The 20,988-nt window shown below is 37.6% G+C and overlaps 1 protein-coding gene across 2 annotated transcripts in view; it reads left to right on the forward strand.

Moving 5' to 3' along the window:
• Mei4 (meiotic double-stranded break formation protein 4) overlaps positions 1–20,988 on the forward strand; it is a 148,986-nt gene that overhangs the window by 126,457 nt on the left and 1,541 nt on the right. For both annotated transcript variants that reach the window (XM_038323514.1, XM_038323515.1), the window contains one exon: positions 14,235–14,481. In XM_038323514.1, coding sequence (XP_038179442.1) covers positions 14,235–14,481 — 247 coding nt within the window. The remainder of the gene's footprint in view (positions 1–14,234; positions 14,482–20,988) is intronic.

Genomic DNA, 20,988 nt, shown 5'->3' on the forward strand with positions numbered 1-20,988 from the left:
AAGGTTTCAGGTTTCAGTTTGAATCTTATACTTTCTCTGTTGTCTGCTTTCCTCAGACAGAGCTCCTTTTCTCAACCAACCTCCCAGGTCTGATGTTTATTGAAACACACTTGGGGTGAAATGCACTTTCAAAAAATTATATAAAATCACTACAAAAGAAAGCAGAACTTTTCTTTTAGATGACTTCTGTCTGACTCACATAATAGCTTGTGTAACTGCCTGGATCAAAACTGTAAAAGCTGTGAATGCAGTCTCCTAGCTAGCTGCATTTTTCCAGATGACAGCCCTGCCTCTGCAGAGGTTTGAATGTGCCAAGCAGTCTTGACTGTTCCTGACCCAGTGCCTCTATCTCGCCCTACCTCACATTTCCTTTTACTTGCATGTGTCTACTTTTTGCAATTGCTTTATCAGCTTCTCTAGGTAGAAGATTTTGAGCTGAGAGAAATGAAACGTTTTTAAGCAGAAAGGGATTACCTAGTTAAATAACATTATGTGTGGCCACTAAAATAGAAATATGAACAGCAAGATTTCTGAAATTTTATTGCCTATGACTTCATTAGGTCATTTGCAAATCTACTCAAATTTACCTCACTTCAAGACACACAGGTGTGATAAAATTCAGTTCAGTTTGCTGTAGTACTGATGTCAACTACCTGGAATTAACACAAGTGCCAGACGTCAAAGACAATGCCTAGGAAAAGCTATTCTCATTCCAGAAGCCAGTTTGCAATCTTAGGGGTCTCTGGGGGACCTGCATTTAGGACCAAATGTGAAAGTGAGGGAGTTCCCACGGTTTCCTTCTAGCTCAGCCAGTGGCTACAGGGGCACAGAACTCGAGAAAGTACATGGACTGAGTGTGTGTGTGTGGGGGGGGGGTAGTTTGTTTGTGTGTATACGTGTGTATGTCTATGGGTGTGCATGTGTGTGTGATTTTTTTTTTTTTACAAAGATTTTGTAACTGGATCAGCCAGCTTATTAAGAGATACATCGGTGGCTGCTGGAAGTGTGCAGTGTTCGCATGGCTTGTCCCTTTTGCTTCAGCCATTTAGTATATTGGTTTGTTCGCCAACCAGGAAGGTCCGACAAGCTCAGCTGTCCAAAGTTTTAATGACACTTTTATTAGGTAATGATTCATTGACTTGTTAGCTACATGATTGAACTCAGTCTCCTGCATTTACACATTTCCTAGAAATGTTACCTGTTTTTCATCTGTATGGTGTTAGATTCATGTCTGTGAAGGCACATTCAAGTATACTAACATCTGTTCCCATTCTAAAATACCCAGAAATGTGCATGTCTGCTTCACAAGTTTTCCTACCTTCTCCTCAGCTGTTAGCTCTCACTTCTGTTGGTTTCTTAGAGCAGCATTTCCTTCTCTACCGTGTCTCCCTTAAAATGAGTTCATCAAATGTCTGAGAGAGGCCCAGAGACTACCTTTGTAGAGAACCAGAAGAAGAAAGACAGCCAGAGGTGGTCTCCTGGGGCCACTGTAGTGTCTGCATCTGCAGATCCTAGATATTTAACATTTGGAAGGTAGATATCCAGACAAGCCTTGTTTTAGTCCCAATAAGTGATTCGTTTAGCAAACAACTTCATTCTGTACATATGAGACATGGTGAATTATATTAGGGAAAAATAAGATACTAATATTTGCCTCATAAAAAACTTTCTTGGAGGATCTCAAGGATTTTTGTTGTATTTATTTACTGTCACTGTTATTTTTAATTTCAGGCAGTGTATTTGAGTGTGCATTTGAATAAAGAATATGTTACCTTGTAATTTTAGCAAAACAGTTTAGTTCTTAGTAAAAGTATAATTTACTCCAAATTCAGACTAAAAATAAGAAACAAGCAATTATGTCCCAAATGTGATTACTAAATGACATATGTTTAATAAAAATAAAAGGTAACAAGCCACTTGAAATGCCTTTAAATGATATCACATAGTTAAGCAAGAAAGATTCTCTTTATGCAAAAGTTCTACTCTTTTATTATTTCTGCTTATGTTTGATCAAATCTTTGCCTATTTCTTTGTTGATTTCTCTTTCTTTATAAAGTGTGTTATTCAGTAAAATATAATTGCATTACTTTTCCCCTCCCTTCCCTCTCTTCACCCCATTCCATGCTGCCTTTTTTCCTTTGGTTATTTTTCTTACATACATATACATGTGTGTTGGCGTATGCACAGATATATAGCTACAAGTGTCTGAGTCTGTTTTGTTTTTGTGAGTATATGATTTTAAACCTGGGCCACTCTGGTTGGACAATCAGCATGGGCATGCTCATCTCTGGTAGAGGCTAATTCTCTCCTCCCCTGGCATTTAATAATTTGCTCTAATTCTTTGCTTAGGGTTGTGCCCCCACAAAGTTTTCCCTCATTCACACTAACATGTTCATTTATCTTGCCGTTGTTCTAGCCTTGTTTATGCAGTCATTTCTTGAAGACACCATTCCACCACAGATTTCTTGAAATTCTAACTCTTATAATCTCCCACTCTCTCTTCTTTGATGTTCCCTGAGCCATAGATGCAGGAGCTGTGTTGTAGATGTGTCCATCAGGACTGAGCTCTCTAAGATTTGTTGATCTCTGCATTGTGCTCAGTTCTAGTTTCTGTGATGTGCTCCAGTGCTCCATTTGCTGAAAGGAAGACTTCTTTGTTAATGGGTGGTAGGTACCCTTATCTGTAGTTATAGCAATAACATGTAGAATGTAGTCAGGAGTCACTTTGGTCTAGCAAAGTGGTGGAGGTAGATTCTTTTTAATTGCCCTTGACAATAGTAGTCCAGGGAAGCTGGACCACTAGAATTTCAGTACCAGGAATGATTTCCTTTTTTTTTTTTTTTGAGTGGGCCTTAAGTACACCATTGTTGGTTATTACACATGTGTGAATGCATTTATTGCACCTTTATAGAGTCTTATCATGCTGGTCATTTTCTTTGTTCATTGCAGCTGCTATGACTGTTTCATTGTGTGTGTGTGATCTTAAGATTATATACATGTATGTACATGTATATATATATATCATATATACATAAATATGTATGTGATCTTAAGATTATGTATTGTGTATGTGTATAATTTTAGGTAAATATGAAATAGTATGATTCTTTGAGGCTTTACCAAACAACGTTTGTTGGGACTAATTGAGTCCTGGTCTTCAGCTGCTCTTCCCTGCTAGAGCCTTCTAATTGAAGTTACTAGAAGCAATGCTTTGCCAAGTGGATCGGAGGATGGGATTTTCACCTGTTGGCCATTGACTGTAGGGTATTTAAGCCTCCGTGGTGCTATTAAAGAGGGGCTTTTTGGTACCAGCGATTAAAGGTCTGTGTGTTGGTCTGTCTCTGCATGTGTTTCCTCAACCTCCAGCCCCTTGCCAGAAGCTTCTGAACTGGATTCTAGCGCAGCGCATAGAGCGCGGGACGGGGGAGAGGCGAGGCAAACCTTAGTGTTATTTGTCCTTTTTCCCTCCTTTCCTTCTGCACTGATCTTTTTTCCTCCTCCCCAGTTAGTCTCCATCTTGTTTTTCAGTTTCCCACTTCATATCTCCTATATTGAATTATTCTCTTCGAATCTCACCTACTTCTTGCCTGTGGTCCCTTCATGCTTTCCTGGTGTCTGTGGTTAATCTATATTGAATGGGCTTTTAGTTCTACAGCATTCCAATTGGTAATTGTTGGCCTTAATTCCTGGGCAAATGGAGACTTGTTCAGAAACTCCTTTCTTGCACCTTTATCTTAGGAAGGGCTCTGCATGTTTTTTTTTTTTCTAGCAGTTTTAGCATTTCTTGTTTCAAATTGAGGTCTTTAGTCCTCTTGACTATAATCTCTGTGTTAGATAATAGACACTGACTGAATTTCATTCTTCTGACTATGAATATTCAGTTTCGTGCATCATTTGTTGAAGATGATATCTTTCTTCCTTAAGAGTTTCTATATAATCCCTATAGCATGCACTCTTACTTAAAATTTGCACTGCCTTCCTGGATATTTATATTATGAACGACTCTAAATGCAAAATCCAAACATCCTCTATAGTCTGAAACCTTCTGCATCCCAGCATGATATGGTAGTGGAAAATTCCATACCTGAATTCATAAGCTGCAGTGAAAATCGAGGAACAGTAAAAATACAGTGTAAAATTAGTTCCAGACCTTCTTGAAAGAGAGTTCATGTAACATTTATTTCATGTTCAGAATTGGGTCTCATCCTCCAGAAGTAGTGCTGCATGCATCACAAATATTATATACTCTGGAAAAATAGAAAGCTGAAATCTTAAATACACCTTGTCCCAAACATGCTAGCATTGGAATATTCAACACATGCTAGAAATACCCTTAGACAGAGATCCTATTCTGTTTATCATTATGTCCCTAGCGCCTTGGGATAACCATACCGAAGTACCCAGTAAGTACTTGCAATAGGACAAAAGGAAAAGAAAACAAGGCTCACAAGCAAATAAACTTTAAAGTTCCAAGCACTACCACTCACATGAGTCCTGAGAATCTAACTGTTTTTGTCTGGTTCCTCTGTCCTGTTCTTCCCCAATGGCCTTTTTGCTGGCACCTTTGTCAAGATTTGTGATGCAAAGAAAAATTAACAAATGACTCATACTTGAAAAATATATCCAGCTGTAAAAATATATCCAGCTGTAAATAAGACAAGGCTGTCTCTGTGGCTGGGGTTGATAGCCCCAAAATATCCTGAGAACGCTCTGAGAGTACAGGCTAAACCCACATGAAGTTGGCTGACACAGAAATACAGTTTCCATCTATCAGGGACTCTTTTTTTTTTTTTTTTTTTAGTGAAGAAATCTAAGAATTAATGTTGATGTCAACTGTCTGTCATATCAAAAAACCTGCCTGATATACTGACCAGCAAAGTTTTAAGTGGAAATCAAATCAAAACACATGACATTTTCCAGAGGAAAAGAAAAAAAAAAAGCAAAAAAAAAATGAAGTACTTTGAATGTATCTGTGATGTTATTGTGTTATGTACCAAAACCTGATTTTTACTGAAAAAGATCTAAAATAGATTTGGAGTATCCACACTTCATCTTAGATTACTAGAGAATATTTTTTTTTAATTAAAGGGTGTTATATTTTTCAAGCATAATATCTTGTTAGGGGTTGGGAAGAAGGGAAGAAGACTGAAGGACCTTTTACATTTGTTAATACTATGTTAGAGGGTTGATCCTCTCATTCCACGTTCTTGGGGCCTTCTAGTGTCATCTCACGTTTCAAGCCCTAGACACCACACTCTTCTGCAGAAAAGAGGAAGGAACTGTTGTTCCACTGAGGTGTGTGAAATACATCCTCAATAAGTGGAAATAGGTGACAATACATTTATACAGCTGTGCATTTCTCCAGAAATACAATTTACAGAAGCTTGAAAAGCAGCCAATAATTGACATCAGTATGGTACTTCAATAATTACATCTTATCTATATGTGAAAAATATACCAAGTATAGGGATCTTATGTTTTTTTTTCATTTTTTATAAAATAATAATTATGAAAATAACATAGCGGATAATGCTTATCTGACAATCTGTGCATCATTAGTGCTATTTAAATGTTTAATATATTTTAATTCTTTTAACAGCTATTATTATTTCCTATCAAATTTAATAAGGAATGAATTATGTTAAATTGAGAATTTCCTTCCAGACACATCTTGCTTAGCAACATTCCTTTATTCCTGATACCTTCACAAACAAGGACTCTTGCCACATATGTTCCTATCGTGGGCCTTAGTCCAGACCATTGTCAGTCAAATACCTGTAATTCTCTGTTTGAGGATTTTTGTACAAATTGCCTTCTTAAATAAAAGCTACTTGTTTCTTTTACTACCATGTTTAACCTTTAGAAACAGATTTAAGAAAAATGGATAAGATTAGTTAATGCAGATACCATACTAAAGTAAGTCTCATAATAAAAAAACAGATTTTTAACTTTTTAATAAATATATTTCTTTAATGAATACCTTCATGCAAATATAACCTGGAACTCTTTCCCAAAGAAACAAGATAAAAATACCCAAATCCCAATTTTAATAATATATAAATTTTGTCTGAGTTATCCCACAGATCACACAAAATCCTCCTAGAAGTAATCTCCATGATTCCACCTTTTAGGCAGGCAAACATACTGGTATATGAAGGAGCTGCAATGAATTTTTAGCCACTGTGTCTGTCCTTTGTGGTCTCCTTCCCAGGGCCTTTGATTAAAGGGTGATGCTTGAGTCTATAACAGCATTTTGCCACAGCTCACAACTCATCAGTAGAAAGTCTTTCATAATTAAGTATACTCTGCTCTGACCAGTGCTTTGTATGCCATTGGTATGAGTCCAAAACACGGGGTAGGGGGGAGAGGGAAAGCCTGTTGTGCAGCCTCTAAAGGAGGCGCAGTGTGAGTTAGTGTGGGCTTCACAACCAGTGCATTGGTTATGTGGATGGGTGGATCCACTGAGCTTTTGCATGGCTGAAATTGTGATCAGGTGCTGTCTTTACTGGGCCTTGGTTCTGCCTAGGATTATGCTTTGGTGTCTCAGAAGCTGCCAGCGGCTGAGCAAATAACTTTAGAGAGTTAATTTCTTCCCCAGGAATTTTTGTCTGAAGTCTACTTTGCTGTCTTCGCTGTCTACTAAATAAAATGGATAACTCACTAAAGGTCAGGGGCAACTTTCCCACTTAATTATCCTGGTGACAACTGACCTTTTTCTTAAAGTATTGTGTTGAATTCATTCTCTTAGGAGAAGACTAATTTTAGTTGTATCTTACTTTTTCTTATGTCCAACGAAATCTGGCCCATAGAATACCAAGCTAATGATACATTATATTCAGCGAACATTTAATTTAACATTTAGATTATATGGCTTATAGTCTTTGACTTAATTTTCTTCTCCCTAACATCCTAATTTTCCCCCCCACATCTCTTGCTTTTGTGGCAACATGAAAATTTGATGTGTGCTTAACACTTTCTATGGCAGGCTGCTAGTTTCTCAGCAGACCTGTGTCCCCTGTGTGCCACACCTGAATTATCACATTGCTAATGAGCAGGCATGTTTTGATGATTTGCAGTTAAATATAAACATCCAATCTACAAATTAAACCTCAAGTGTACAGTATCTTTTTTTCTTTCCTTTTATTTTGTTTTTTACAATTTCTCTTGCCAGAGAGTCTGGCTTTCTTTATGTCCCTTTGGCTATCTCTCTTTTCTGTACAAGACATAGCAGAAAGCAGTAACTTTCAGGGCCAAGGAAACTGGAAAGCTTCACTGCCCAACTAAACTCCATATAAAGTAAGGTGGAAAGGATGGGAATGGGCAAGAGAAACTCCAACATACTGCAGGCATGAATGCATATCCCTGAGTGTCAAATGTGCCTGGCTGCAGAGTGCCCTCAAGAGTCTGGCCTTTTTTATACATGGGTGTCATTCATCTTCTGGTTTGCCAGATGACTGTGTCCATATCTCCCCATGGGAGCAATGATGAAAGGGAAGGGCAACAGTGTCTTCAGTATCTTTAGTTTGCACTCAGCTTTCCCAGAAGTCTCATCACTTACTTATATTGGCATCGTCTAGATCAGTATCAATAGAACGGATGCTACAGAATATAGAGAAAATATAAAAATTTAATCACTTCATTTATAAATTGAGGAAATACAGGGTTTTACTAATGAAGAAATGGGGAAATCAAATATGACCTTGTTTACTTTTCTGGGGAAAACTATTTCCCCTTCTCAGAGTTTCTTAGTTGTATGCTATTTTTTTCATAGGGTTAGGAGCTCATAAGCATTTCCTCATCTGAGTTAGTGCGTTTATTCGTGTTGTCAGTGTCCAACCCATCCAACCCATCATTATTGCTTAGACACTCTTGTTGGTTATAACTTCGAACATTCCTAGAAGATACAATCTCACAACAAACCACTTGTTCCTCTGGCTCTTAGAATCTTTCTGTATCCCCTCGTATGCAATGATCCTTGATCTTGGATGGAAGAGTTGTGTTGGAAATGTATGACTGGTATAGGAAGTCCTTCTGTTTGTGTGTTGCTTTCATTGGATAATGAATAAAGATACTGACTTGGCCTACCTAATAGGACAGAACTTAGGTGGCGTAGACAGAACTGAATGCTGGGAAGAAGGACAGAGTGGCAGACATCATGGATCTCCTGCCTGAGATGGACACTGGTTAGAATCTTGCTGGTAAGCCACAGTCTCGTGGCAATACACAGATTAACAGAAATGGGTTAAATTAAGATGTAAGAATTAGCCAATAAGAAGTTAGAGCTAATGGGCCAGGCAGTGTTTGAATGAATACAGTTTCTGTGTGATTATTTCAGATGTAAGCTAGCTGGGCAGCTGGGATGACAAGCAGCCCACTCCTCCTGTCACTTATGACTTGGTACTGAGATACACCACTCTATGTTTTAAATTCATTCCATTTATATCAAGTGTAACTATTGCTGGGTCCTGAGTGAGCACTGTCATGTTGATATTTTCTGGTTGTTTTATGTATTTTTTGTTCCTTTCTTGATATCCTTTACATGATTACATGTTTTTCTATATAGATGTGCTTTGATTAAATATATTTTATGTGTATTGTATTTTATATGCCTTTATTATGTAGTTAAAAGGAATTCTATAGATAGAATAGACTATTTTAAGCTGATAATTAGATCTCATAAAAATATTCACTTTCCACATTTTATGCTTTTGGTATCATAATTTATATCTTTTTATATTGTCATCCATTAAAATTTTTGAAGCTGTCTTTTTAATCTTCATATAAATGCTTAATTGATTTATATGCAGTGTTTAAGAAATCAAAAGTACTCTGAATTTAATTGTGTGTGAATTTCCAGGGTGTTTTTTTAAAAATCTTTTTTCATGTTACTGAATTATTGAGTACCATGGTGTTTCTCTTTAAGCTTGAAGATTTCCCTTCTTCCCATATTTATTTTTATAAACAGCAGTTCAAAGGTGAATAGCACTCAGATTTTCTAATATGGGAAAGTCTTCATCTGTTTCTCATTTCTGTGCTTCCAGGTCGTATAAAATATGCTTGGTGAGGATATTGGTTCTCTTCTTCTTATGCTGTCTAAATAAATTATTCTCTGTCTCCTGGTGTTGACAGAGGGTTTTGTCCCACCAGGTCCCACATCTGTAAACACACAGAGGCCTACAATAATTATAAACAATTGGCCTATTAGCTCAGGCTTTTTATTAACTCTATAACATATATTAGCTCATAATTCTTGTCTGTGTTAGCAATATAGCTTGGTACCTTTTTTGGTGAGGCAGTTACATCTTGCTTGCTCTGTGTCTGGCTTCTTCTGTGTCTGGGTGATGCCTGCAGACTAAATCTTTCCTCTTCCCAAAATTCTCCTGTTCTCCTTGCTCTGCCTCTACTTCCTGCTTGCTAGCCACGCCTTTTGTTCCTGCCTGGCTACCGGACAATCAGCATTTATTTAGAATACAAGTGACAGGATACAGACTGCTTTTTCCACAGCATCCTGGATTGTGAACATTCTACTGAGAAATCTACCACTGAGTCAAGGACTAATCCCATATATGTAATGAGTTTTTCCTTGATATATTCATAATTTCTATCACTTTTTATTTTTAACCATTTGATTATAATATGTAGTAGTGTAGTCTTGTGCACATTGAAATGGCCTAGCTTGTCCTTTTTCTACCTGGGCATGTAAAACTATCTGTAGATCTAAAAAAAAAAACCATTCATCTATCACTGCTTTAAATGTTCCTTCTGTCCATTATCTCTATTTCCTTTCTTACTCCCTAAAATCTTCTATACTTTCTGAATCATTTTCATTATTTTCTTTCTGCTCCTTCTTTATTCCTTGGATAATGGATTTTTTTTCTACTCTGATTAGTGCTGCTGTTAGTTTTCTTCATTAATTTCATTGCCAACTAAAATTTTCTTTTTATATTTATTTTAATTTTTTTAATGATTTCAATTTGCCTATTTTTGTATCTTGATATTGTTGACTTCTCTATTTTCTAAAACATCTCTGGTTTCCATAGGTAATTATTTAAAATTATTCATCAAGCAATTTGTATTTCAATCTTTGGTATAGAGGAGGATTTGGTATTCTGGAGGATTATTGTGCCTGTGGTGACATGCCTCTTGATTTTGATAGAATTCTTGTTTATTTGCATTGATGATCATTTGTTCCATAGAGCAATTTTTTCTGTTAGATTTTCCAAACAAATTTTTTTGTTTTTCCTTTTTTTATTTTCATTTTTTTATTAAAAATTTCTGTCTCCTCCCCTCCTCACATTTACCTCCCCCTCTCCCTTCCACTCCCCCTCCTTCTCCTGTCGGAAGAGCAGTAAGTGTTCCCTGCCCTGTAGGAAGTCCAAGTTCCTCCCCCCTCCATCCAGGTCTAGGAAGGTGAGCATCCAAATAGGCTAGCCCCCCCCCCAAAGCCAGTATGTGTAGTAGGATCAAAATCCAGTGCCATTGTCCTAGGCTTCTCAGCAGCCCTCATTGTCCGCCATGTTCAAGGAGTCTGGTTTCATCCCGTGTTTTTTCAGTCCCAGTCCAGCTGGCCTTGGTGAGCTCCGATTAGATCAGCCCCACCATCTTGGTGGGTGGGTTCACCCCTCGCGGTTCTGACTTCCTTGCTCATGTTCTCCCTCCTTCTGCTCCTCATTTGGACCTTGGGAGATCAGTCAGGTGCACCAATGTGTGGCTCTGTCACTATCTCCATCCATCGCCAGATGAAGGTTCTATGGTGATATGGTGATATGCAAAATATTCATCAGTATGGCTATAGGATCTGGCCTTTTCCTGCTCCCTCTCCTTAGCTGCCCAAGGAACTAGCTGGGGGCATCTCCCTAGATACCTGAGAACCCCTCTAGAGTCAAGTCTCTTGCCAACCCTAAAATGGCTCCCCTAAAGGACATCGAGCCTATAGTTCGTGATCCTAGAGAAGATAAATAAGAAGGTGAACCCAAAGCAAAACAGATAGTTTTCCTGCTGGATATTAGAAGTAGTCAAGATTGCTGGGCAAAAATTGGGAAATTGGGGGCGGGGTGGGACAGGGGTAAGGGGAGATGGGGAGAGAAAAGTGTGAAGGGGAGAATGGGGAGAGCTTGGGGGAATGGGATGGCTGGGATATGGAAGGGTGGATATGGAAGCAGGGAAGTATATATCCAAACAAATTTTGATGTAGTCCTACTTCCCAACCTTCTTCCCAAGGAGGCAGGCAGGAAGTAAGGAGACTGCAACTATGTAGCTTCTGTACATGGCTGTCAGTGGTCAGCGAGTGAACTGAGGTCAGGAGAATGCTATGGAGATCCTTAGTAGCCAAGGCTCTAAATATCTGCTATGGTAGGTTGTGTTGTGTTGTTGAGTGTGGTAATCAGGTTGAGCCAATCACTTTCTTTCCGTTTGCCAGGCAGATAAATAGTGGTGGAAACAGTCCCTCTTGGCACCCAGTTTGTTTTTCAGGTTATCATTCCACGGTGCTTGTAGCATCAGTCAGATGTTGAGTCGCCTGCAGAGCAGATGCCTGAAGTATGAGGACATGTGGGTGGGCTGGGTCTTTGGGCACTGAACAATAATTGACTACTTTTTGATAACAATATGTGGTTGCATAGGTAATAGTATGCACAGCAGGTGTGCTGTAAATGGGAACCCAAACATGCTTAGCATTGCAATGGGTAGGGCCCAGATCATGGGCACACTAAGACGTGCAGGATCTGGGGTCTAAAAGATCAATGCAGACTGTTGAAGGATGACAGTGGCCCATTGTAAAATGTAGAAATATTGCAGTCACAGAAGCCATGTCCAGAGTGTGGGCGCTCTTTAATGGCTTCATCTTGGGAATGAAGCATGCCTGTTTTGGGGGAATGGGGTAATAATAATAACTGCTTCTTGAAGCCTGATGGTGTTCAGCCTCATCTAAGAGAGGCAGACGGACCTCATTACATGACTATTTTTGAAGTATTTATTTATTTTCAGCTGTCTGTATCTTTATAATTGGGTTTATCAGCTTATCCTTTTGAAGAGTAAATTCCTCTGACTCTGCAAGCAGGTTCTTCTATTTTTGTGTCATCGCAGTATGTTGCATTGATAAATGTTTCCAACACATTCTCTCTCCCCTAGCCCCAATTGTAATACTTTATTTAATGAACTTCAGCAAAACTGCATCCGAAAAGTCCCTAGTTAAGATCTGTAGACTTAGAGTTCTAATTAGTGTACTTCCGCGGCTCTTTTCTTGCCTGTAAAATAGTGATAAGCATTCAGCTTACCTCCTAGGACTTCTGATTTCCTTCTTAATTAATAAGGAAAAAAAGGAGGCAAGCTTATTCTTCTACACTGATACCTCTATTCTCTTAAGTTTTCCATTGCACTTCTTAGGCCTTTTTCTTTGCTTATGTATAGTCATCCAGACAAATTAATTCCTACAAGGCCATATCCGTACTTCTGTCCATGTACATGCGTCTATAAGTCTGGCACTAATCTCTGACTCGTGTAGACTTGGGATGAGAAAATATCTAGTAGCCTAATATCTTCAACCTACCATTTGTGACTCCATGCATGTCCCTAAATCCTACCCACACAATATCATTCTTTGGTTGTTGGCAAGAAGGCCATGCATTGAAAATCCTTGACTCAAGATTGAATTTAACACTCTACACTATTATGCATAAACTCTTTACTGCGCACTTTAAATGTTTACTTGTAAGTAAGTAATTACATGCAAATAAATAATAATAGGCAGCATTCCTAACACAAATGCTTGGGGCCAAAAGTATTGTGTAATTTAGATTTTAACCCTTTAGGATTTTACATGTACCTAATAAGATAATTTCAGTTCTCGCCCTGAAATTCCTTTATGTGTCCTGAATAATTTAAATATGCAGACTTTAAGTAACTTTACACAGTATATCCATGCACATTTACTGAAACTACACTACAATATGCTATATAAGAATACATGTGGAAATTTCAATTTAAACTATCATGTTCTGATCCAACACACTTTTGATTTTAAGACATTTGGATTAGAGTTTTAGGAATGATAATGTATAGAGTAATGGTAGAAAAAGATTTCAAGCTTATATGTTATCAAGAAAAAAAATCATTCTTTAGTTTATGGGCATCTAGGTTGTTTCCTAGTTTGGCTTTTGTGAATAATGCTGCTATGAACATAGTTGAGAAAGTGTCTTTGAGATATAGATCTTTGGGTATATGCCCAAGAATTGTATAGCTGGAATTGGAGGCAAATTGATTCCCAACTTTCTGAGAAACCTCCATATTGATTTACAACTTGGCTACACAAGTTTGCACACCTATCATCGGGGGAGGGGTGTGACCCTAGACCTCTACATCCTCTCCAGCAGAAGCTGTTATTAGTTTTCTTTTTATCTTAGCCATTGTGACTGGTATAATATAGAATCTCAGAGTTGTTTTGCATTTTCCTGATGACTAAGAATGTTGAACAATTAAGTGTCTCTCAGACATTTGAGAGTTCTGTTGAGAATCTCTGTTTAGCTCTGTTATCATCATCATCTATGCCCCAGCAATGCTTAAACATGCATAGAGAGCTTTTCAATTTCAAGAAGTCCCATTTATTAGTTGTTGATCTTAGTACTGTGCTACTGGTATTCTGTTCAGGAAGTTGTGTCTTGTATCAATGAGTTAAAGGCTCTTTCCCACTTTCTTTTCTAATAGGTTCAGTGTGACTGGTTTTATGTTGAGGTCTTATAGATCTATGTCCCTAACACTTTGACTGGTTTTCAGGAACATATGCCTTATACTGGTTGGTTGCTTTGCCTAGCCTTAATACAAGGAGCTTAGTCCTACCTCAACTTGATATTCCATGCTTTGTAGACATGCATGGAAGGCCTGCCTCTTTCTGAACAGAGCTAGAGAAGGAATGAATTAGGGAAACAGGGTGAAAGTGGGGGAGGGATGGGAGGAGAAGAAGGAGGGAAAACTGCACTCAAGATACAAAATCAATTAAAAAATTTAAATAATAAGAAAGAAATCCTTCATTGTGTTTTCAAAGTCATTTAAATGTTTATTTTCTTTCTTCCCACTGCACCAATCTATTCCTCTCATCATTCCAATGACCAAGGGGACAGGAAGACATAAGGCTTTAAACCAATTCAGACTCTTCTCTTTTGCCTGACAATATAATCCTATATAAGCATTTTCTTATCTGACTGACACAGTGTTTCATGGATTTTATTGTTTCTTCGTAGGGTCAAGGCAATTATGATGTGACTCGCTATGAAAATATTTTCTCCCTGTTCTGGATTCTGGAGCAGCTTTTTCAACAGGAAACCCAGGGAGACCCCACTTTACACATTGATCACAGCAGCCCCGAAATCCAGGCGTTTCTTCAGAAGCATGACGAGACCATCTTCCAGCTTTCAGATGCATTCCCTTTACTTACTTTTTACTTATGGAGACTAGGCATCCTCTTGACCTCAGCAGAGATGGAGACGGGTGAGGAGACATTTTCTTAGCCGTCTACCATGTATCAGAAAACAGTGGGCTTAAACTTTGCAAAGATATTTTTAAATGAGTAATTTAAATTGATTGACCACCCTTAACCATTAACTCAATTTAGTGATAAGCCTTCTATATAGAAGATGACAAATCACTGTTCTATATTACAGTCAGGCAATTTCAGTTGACAATGCCCCTTATGTTCATGTAGTGTATCTTACTTCACTCAATAGTCTAGCAATATTCTCTATAATGAGCCAACCATTGTCTGTCTCATAATACATAGTAAACTGTGAAAGAATTGCATCTGAAATGAATGTAAAAATTGTAATCAAATACAGATTAAACTTTTGTCATTTAACACACTTTAATACAGGTTTAAGTAAATGGTAAAAAATAGAAATTATTCTGTAGTTGTAGTCCTGTCAGTTTCCTCTTGAAGGATAGTTCTATAGAAGGAGAATGGGCTTTGGAAACCAATGGTTTTTAATTTTACATAATCAACATATTTGTTAAGTACTTTTGAAGTGTTAATTAGTTCTCTAAAATGTCTGTTTTTAAAACAAATTTTCTCTTGATTAAAAACATTATTGCTCCTATGATTGTTAAAATGTAGTAAAGTTGTATATTGTTAAGTCATTAGGGATGCTTTTATAAATTTTAATATCCTCTAAGAAATATACTTTATACTTATTACAAGTACTGGGTTGAATTTTTCCATTACCCAAATTCCTTTACTTAATTTTAGTTATTAAAATTATACCAGACAAGCTTAATGAGCACATATTTTGTACTTTCCTATTTAGTGCATTTTAAAGAAAATATAATGTAATTTTCTTTCCTTTGTTAATTGTGTATGATTCTGTTTTATAAGTTAATTATCATTTCCAGATGCCATTAGCACTAAAAAATAAACTTTGCTATTTTCTTCTATAATGTATATAAAATTATATCCTCTTCCATAATTATTTTTGGAATTATTTACCAGGAAATGTGTTATAAAAATGTCTCTCCTAGAAATGACTGCATAAACAAGACCAGAAAATGGCAATATCAATGGACATATGAACATGGAAGGGGAACAATTTCCTGAGCATTACCCCTAGATAAGAACTGAAGGCAAATGATGACTGCCGGGAGAAGGGAGAATTAACCAACCCCAGAGATAAGCACCCTTATCAGTTATCCAGTGCAGAGTGGTCACCCCTGAAACAACACACACACAGGCACACGCACACACACATACACACACACACACACGCACACAAAACAGACTCAGCTAGTTATAATTATATGTTTGTAGATACTTATAATGTCTCTAGATATGTATGTAATATTAATAAAGAAAATGAGGCTATCAACATGAGGGGAAACATGGAAGGAGTTGGTGGAACGGTATCTCAGAGAATTGTGGGAGAAGAGGGAATGGGGAGTGATTTGAGTATATTTCAATTTTAAAAATATATACTTTAATTAATGATATTCAAGAAACTCTTTTTTTCTTCGATTTTATGTGGTGGTGACACTGCCTTTCTGCCCCAGACATTCAGGCAGGACACTGAGCAGGCCATGGGATGACTGTGAATGGTCATATGTTTTCTAGAGCAGCTCCAGAGCCAGGCTGCTCCCCTGAGAGGACCAAACACTTACTCTCCCCTTTAACTGCGGTCCGTTAAGAGGAGTGGGCTATACTGGTTGGGTACTTTATTTTGCTACTTGATAAAGTCTACATAGAACGGAAGACCCTGGTCTTGGAAACTTACACTCTATTAAGTGTAGTTGAGGTACTTAAATATTTCTTATTTTTTAGAATCAATGAAGTCTAGTTGACATTTCCAATTGATGATGTTTACTTAAGTGGCATAGATACAAATAGTACTCCAACATCTGATTGTTTTGTATGTCGCTATGACTAACATTTCCTGAGAATAAAACATGTTAACTCCTTAAGCATGCAAAGATCAAGATCAGATACCCACATATAGATTACCCTTAGCTCCTAAAACTTAGACATGAAAATAAATAATACATTTGAGCATAGCTTATGCTGACTTCAAAATCAAACTATTTCTTTTCAGTCAGAAGAATAATATCTCTATTTCATGACAAGAATCCATAGTGTGATCCTATTTTCCAAGTACGATGCATGGCTATATGTGTGTATGTGTGTATATGGAAGTATGCTTCCATGTATGTGCGTGGATGTAGATGCCCAAGTTCAATGAGTTTCACTCCTCAGGAGTTCTTTAGTTGTTTCTGGTTCTGTTTTGTTTCTTTGTGTGCTTTGAGACAGGGTCAATCACAGGCACCTAGAATTCTCAGGTTAGGCTAGATGAGCTGGTCATCAAGCTCAAGGGACCTTCTATCTCTGCCATGTTTGCATTACAGGCACATGCCACCATGGCTTTTTTTTTTTTTTCACAAGACTTGAATTCATGTGGTCATGATTGTGAGGCAAATGTTTTACAAATTGACCTGTCTCCTCGGTCCCATGTTTGTCATTTTTAAACCATTTTTTTGGAGTAAGAAAATGTTTTCATAGCTGCCTCTTAGAGAAAAGGATGGGCAGAATTAATTAATTTAAAATGTATCAGCGATGTGTTTCCCAAAGTAGCTTTATTTAGGCAACTGTTGTTCACACCTTTTCCTGAAATCTGGAAAATGCATGCAAGGCCTTTACTTGACCTCTGCTTGTCAAACGGCACTTCATATATATTTTTTTGAAATAGGCCTTTCTTGATATTTTGAAACAACAGTGCAGTTCAAATAAGAACACATTGTAGACAGTATAAATAGAAGGTGAAGGAAAGCAAGAGAAGACAGGAGCATCACTAAGTGTTCTTATGACACAGGAAAAGTGATACTGTGATATTTCTCTGAATGGCATCTGCCTTCTGGTTTTAAAGTGTAAAGAACTAGCAATATCTGTTACTATTAGGAAAATGTGTTGTTGTTTGTTTTTTCTGAAGGCATGGCTAAGATTAGGCCAAGTTGTAAATTCAACTACTCATTATTATTTAATACCAGATGGCATTGGGACTTCTGTGTCTTTCCTGGCTTGATGGGAGCCTTTCAGTGGAGGAACATACTTGAAATTAAAAATGAAGACATCACCCTGTCTCTGTCATAGAAATAAAACTCCCACTTCATCATTAATATATATTTCTTTCATTTTTATTCTTCTTATACACTGCATCCTGACTGCAGTTTCAACTCCCTTCTCCCCAAGTCTCTCCTCTCCTCTTCTTTCCCCCATATTCACCTCCTCCTCCATCTCCCATTAGAAGAGAGTAGGGCCTCCCAGGAATAGCAACCAAACATGGCTTAACAAGCCTCAATAAGACCAGGTGCATACCATTCCATCAGGCTGGATGAGGCAAGAAGTAGGGGGAAAGGTGATACAGGCCAGGAATTCCGGCTCCCAAGGCTGCACTCAGGGTTGCCAAAAGAATGCCTTCAAGCAGCAAGGACATAAGAAAAATGTCTTATCTGCCTAAACAAAAAGACTCAGATATATGATCTGAGGGTCAAGTTCTTTCTATTTCTTGTTCTCTTTTTCCTGTTCCAATTTTCTAGTTCTAAATCTTTAGCTCTAATTCTCATTCCTAATTTCTTCTTAATTCTCTGTTCACATGACTTATATACACATTTAACCACAAATGTTAGGAAGTAAAAAAAAATTGCAAACCTATATCTCAGGGTCCCAATGCATTCCTTGAATAAATGATAAGGAGCCATTTACTATGGCAAGACATAGGCAGAGTGAAGAATGCTGGGTGTATTATCATTCTTTTACAAGGTCTTACCCAAACCTTAGGATACATTTTCTTATCCTGCATGCAGCCCCAGAGTACAAGGAGGGAAACTTGCAACTTTATTAAGGCTGTGAGGTCAGACTGTCCTCTGTGGCCCTGGCTTGTTGTGAAAATTTTCTCATATAAAGCTGTTTCTCTTGGAACTGGTTAATTGCTATTCTTGTTATCCAAAATAAATTTTAGGGCTTAAAATGAATAATTAATTAGCTGAGCCTTGAATTTTGTACCATAAACTGGGGTTAGAAGTTCGCACAGAGTGTTAATTGCTAAGGAATTTAGTAGGGGATGGCTGTTGGTCTCTATTACCAGCCAAGCCTGGCTAGAGAAACTGGCAAGAAATGTGTGTCTAAGAGACCTTGATTTAACAAACCAGACATCTGCAATTCTGTCCTTCTATATAATCTGTGAAAAGTCTGACTTGCGATCCATACACAAACTCTTATTCTAAATAATTTGCCCTGTCATCTTAAATAATTATAGAGAACAAGTTTACAAGTTTCTCACTGTTTGCTGGAACAAAGAGCGAACTATGAAGACTTGTTTATTCGTCAGAATTACAGTGTGGGGAAAGTCATCCTTCTGTCAGTAAAGGAATAACAGTGCCCCAAAAGCAAGGAAAACACTGCCAAGGTTGTGAGACAAATTTCATGGCTATTTTAGGGATGGTGGGGGGGGACCAGGGTATCACACAAGAAAATTACAGGCACAAACAGACAATATAAACCCATGTTTATGGGTTTATCATCATTTGATAAATTTTCCTCTGGTGGGTCAACTTTATAAATATCAGCTGTCATCTACTGTGTACTCTTGCAGATCCCTGCAGAAAAGGGTCCCAGAAACTGGCAAAAGAGTAACAGTTTTAGAATAGAGTAATAGATACCCTATTCCCACTGGTAGGAATCCCACAAGAACACCAAGCTATTCATCCATAACACAAATGCAGAGGACCTAGGTCAGATCCCACGGACTCCTTGAGCTCTACAAGTCCCAATGAGTTGTGGTCAGTTGATTTTGTGGACTGTGTTCTCTTGATGTCCCTGACCCCTCCAGTTTCTTGAATCATTCCACTTTCTCCCTTGTATGGCTCCCCAAATTCTGCAAATGTTTGACTGTAATACTCTGCATCTGCTCCTATCAGTTGCTGAATGAAGTCTCTCTGGTCTCTTTGATGAGGATTCTGCTAGACTCCAGTTCCAGAACACCATGAAGGCAGGACATAGTGCAAGTTGAAAGTTTTGTGTCTGGGTTGTTGTCCCAGTCCCTACACTTGAGGCCTTGTCCGATTACAGATGATGGCCAATTAAATCTCCATGTACTAGGAGTCTTTGCTAGCGTCACTCTCGTAGAAAAAGTTACAAGAATTACATCTCATTGGTCACAGCACATTCCTTTGGTAAATGATAAGGAGGCAAGTCATTTACTATGACTATGACACATAACTGGAGACATGGTTTTTGGCACCTTCCTAGGTGGTGGATTGAAAATGTCTCAACCCTAAAAGTATATTCTCTTACCTTATTTGTACCATAGAACATAAACAAAGTGAAAACCTTGTAACTCTGACTGCAAGGCCAGACCATCTTTTATAACCCTGACTAATTGTGAAGCATTACCCAAGTAGTTGGATACAAGGCTAGTTTTCTTTGGACTTGATTAGTTGATTAATTGTCATTTGAAACCTAAACAATATACAGAATTTGAGTTTTATATAATAAACTAGATTGGAAGTCTTTGTAAAGTGTTAATTGCTAAGGAAAAGTGTAGAGGGTAGCTACTGGCCTGTGTTATCAGCCAAGTTCAGTTAGAAAAATTGACATAGTATTTTAGGATGCTTTTCATTAGTAACCTTGGTTGGATATCTGTGACTCTGTTCTGGCATATATTTGTAAAGTTTTTAACTGATGATCCATATATAGAAACATTTAATCTAGTTTGAACCTTCTCTGAGGTGAAAATGTGCTAATTGTGTGTATCTTGTCTTAGACTGGGGAGAAATTGTTGTTTACTTTTGTTAGTCTGAGTAAAGCAACAAATAAGACTTTTAAGTGACTTCAAATCCTTATAAGACAATAGATCCAGTTATGAAGCATATCCTAGTGTATATATGTATGTATATATATATATATATATATATATATATATAAATTATACAGATTACTGAGAAGTCATAGTCTTGATAATGTGCCCATAAGATTGAGATGCAATTGTGATATTACATATACATATCATATGAAATTATACACTACAGTGAAGGTATTGGGGAGACACCATAACTGCTTTTGCATATGTGAAATTGCAGACAGAAACAACAGTTTTCAGAGTCAGTGGTCCTACAGGCCCTGCCTGGATGGGATTCTCCTCTATCAGAGAATTGTTCCTTTAATGGGTTGGCATCTAAATGCTGTTTATCACCTGCTGTATACTTCCACAGTCCTCCAGACAATGGTACACCATTTGAGTTCTTCCTTTCCAGTCTGTATCTCCTTTATCTCCTTTACTTGTCATGCTGCTCTAGCTAGAACTTCAAATATTATGGTGAACAGATAGAGAGAGAGTGGACAATCTTGTTCCTGAATTTAGTGGAATTGTTTTTTAGTTTCTCCCCATTTAATTTGATGTTTGGTGTAGGATTGCCTGTTGGTTTTTATTTTACTCTATTCCCATGATGGACCATAAAAATGTTGCT

This window comes from Arvicola amphibius, chromosome 3 (genome assembly GCF_903992535.2).
Source record: "Arvicola amphibius chromosome 3, mArvAmp1.2, whole genome shotgun sequence".
Classification (NCBI taxonomy): domain Eukaryota; kingdom Metazoa; phylum Chordata; class Mammalia; order Rodentia; family Cricetidae; genus Arvicola; species Arvicola amphibius.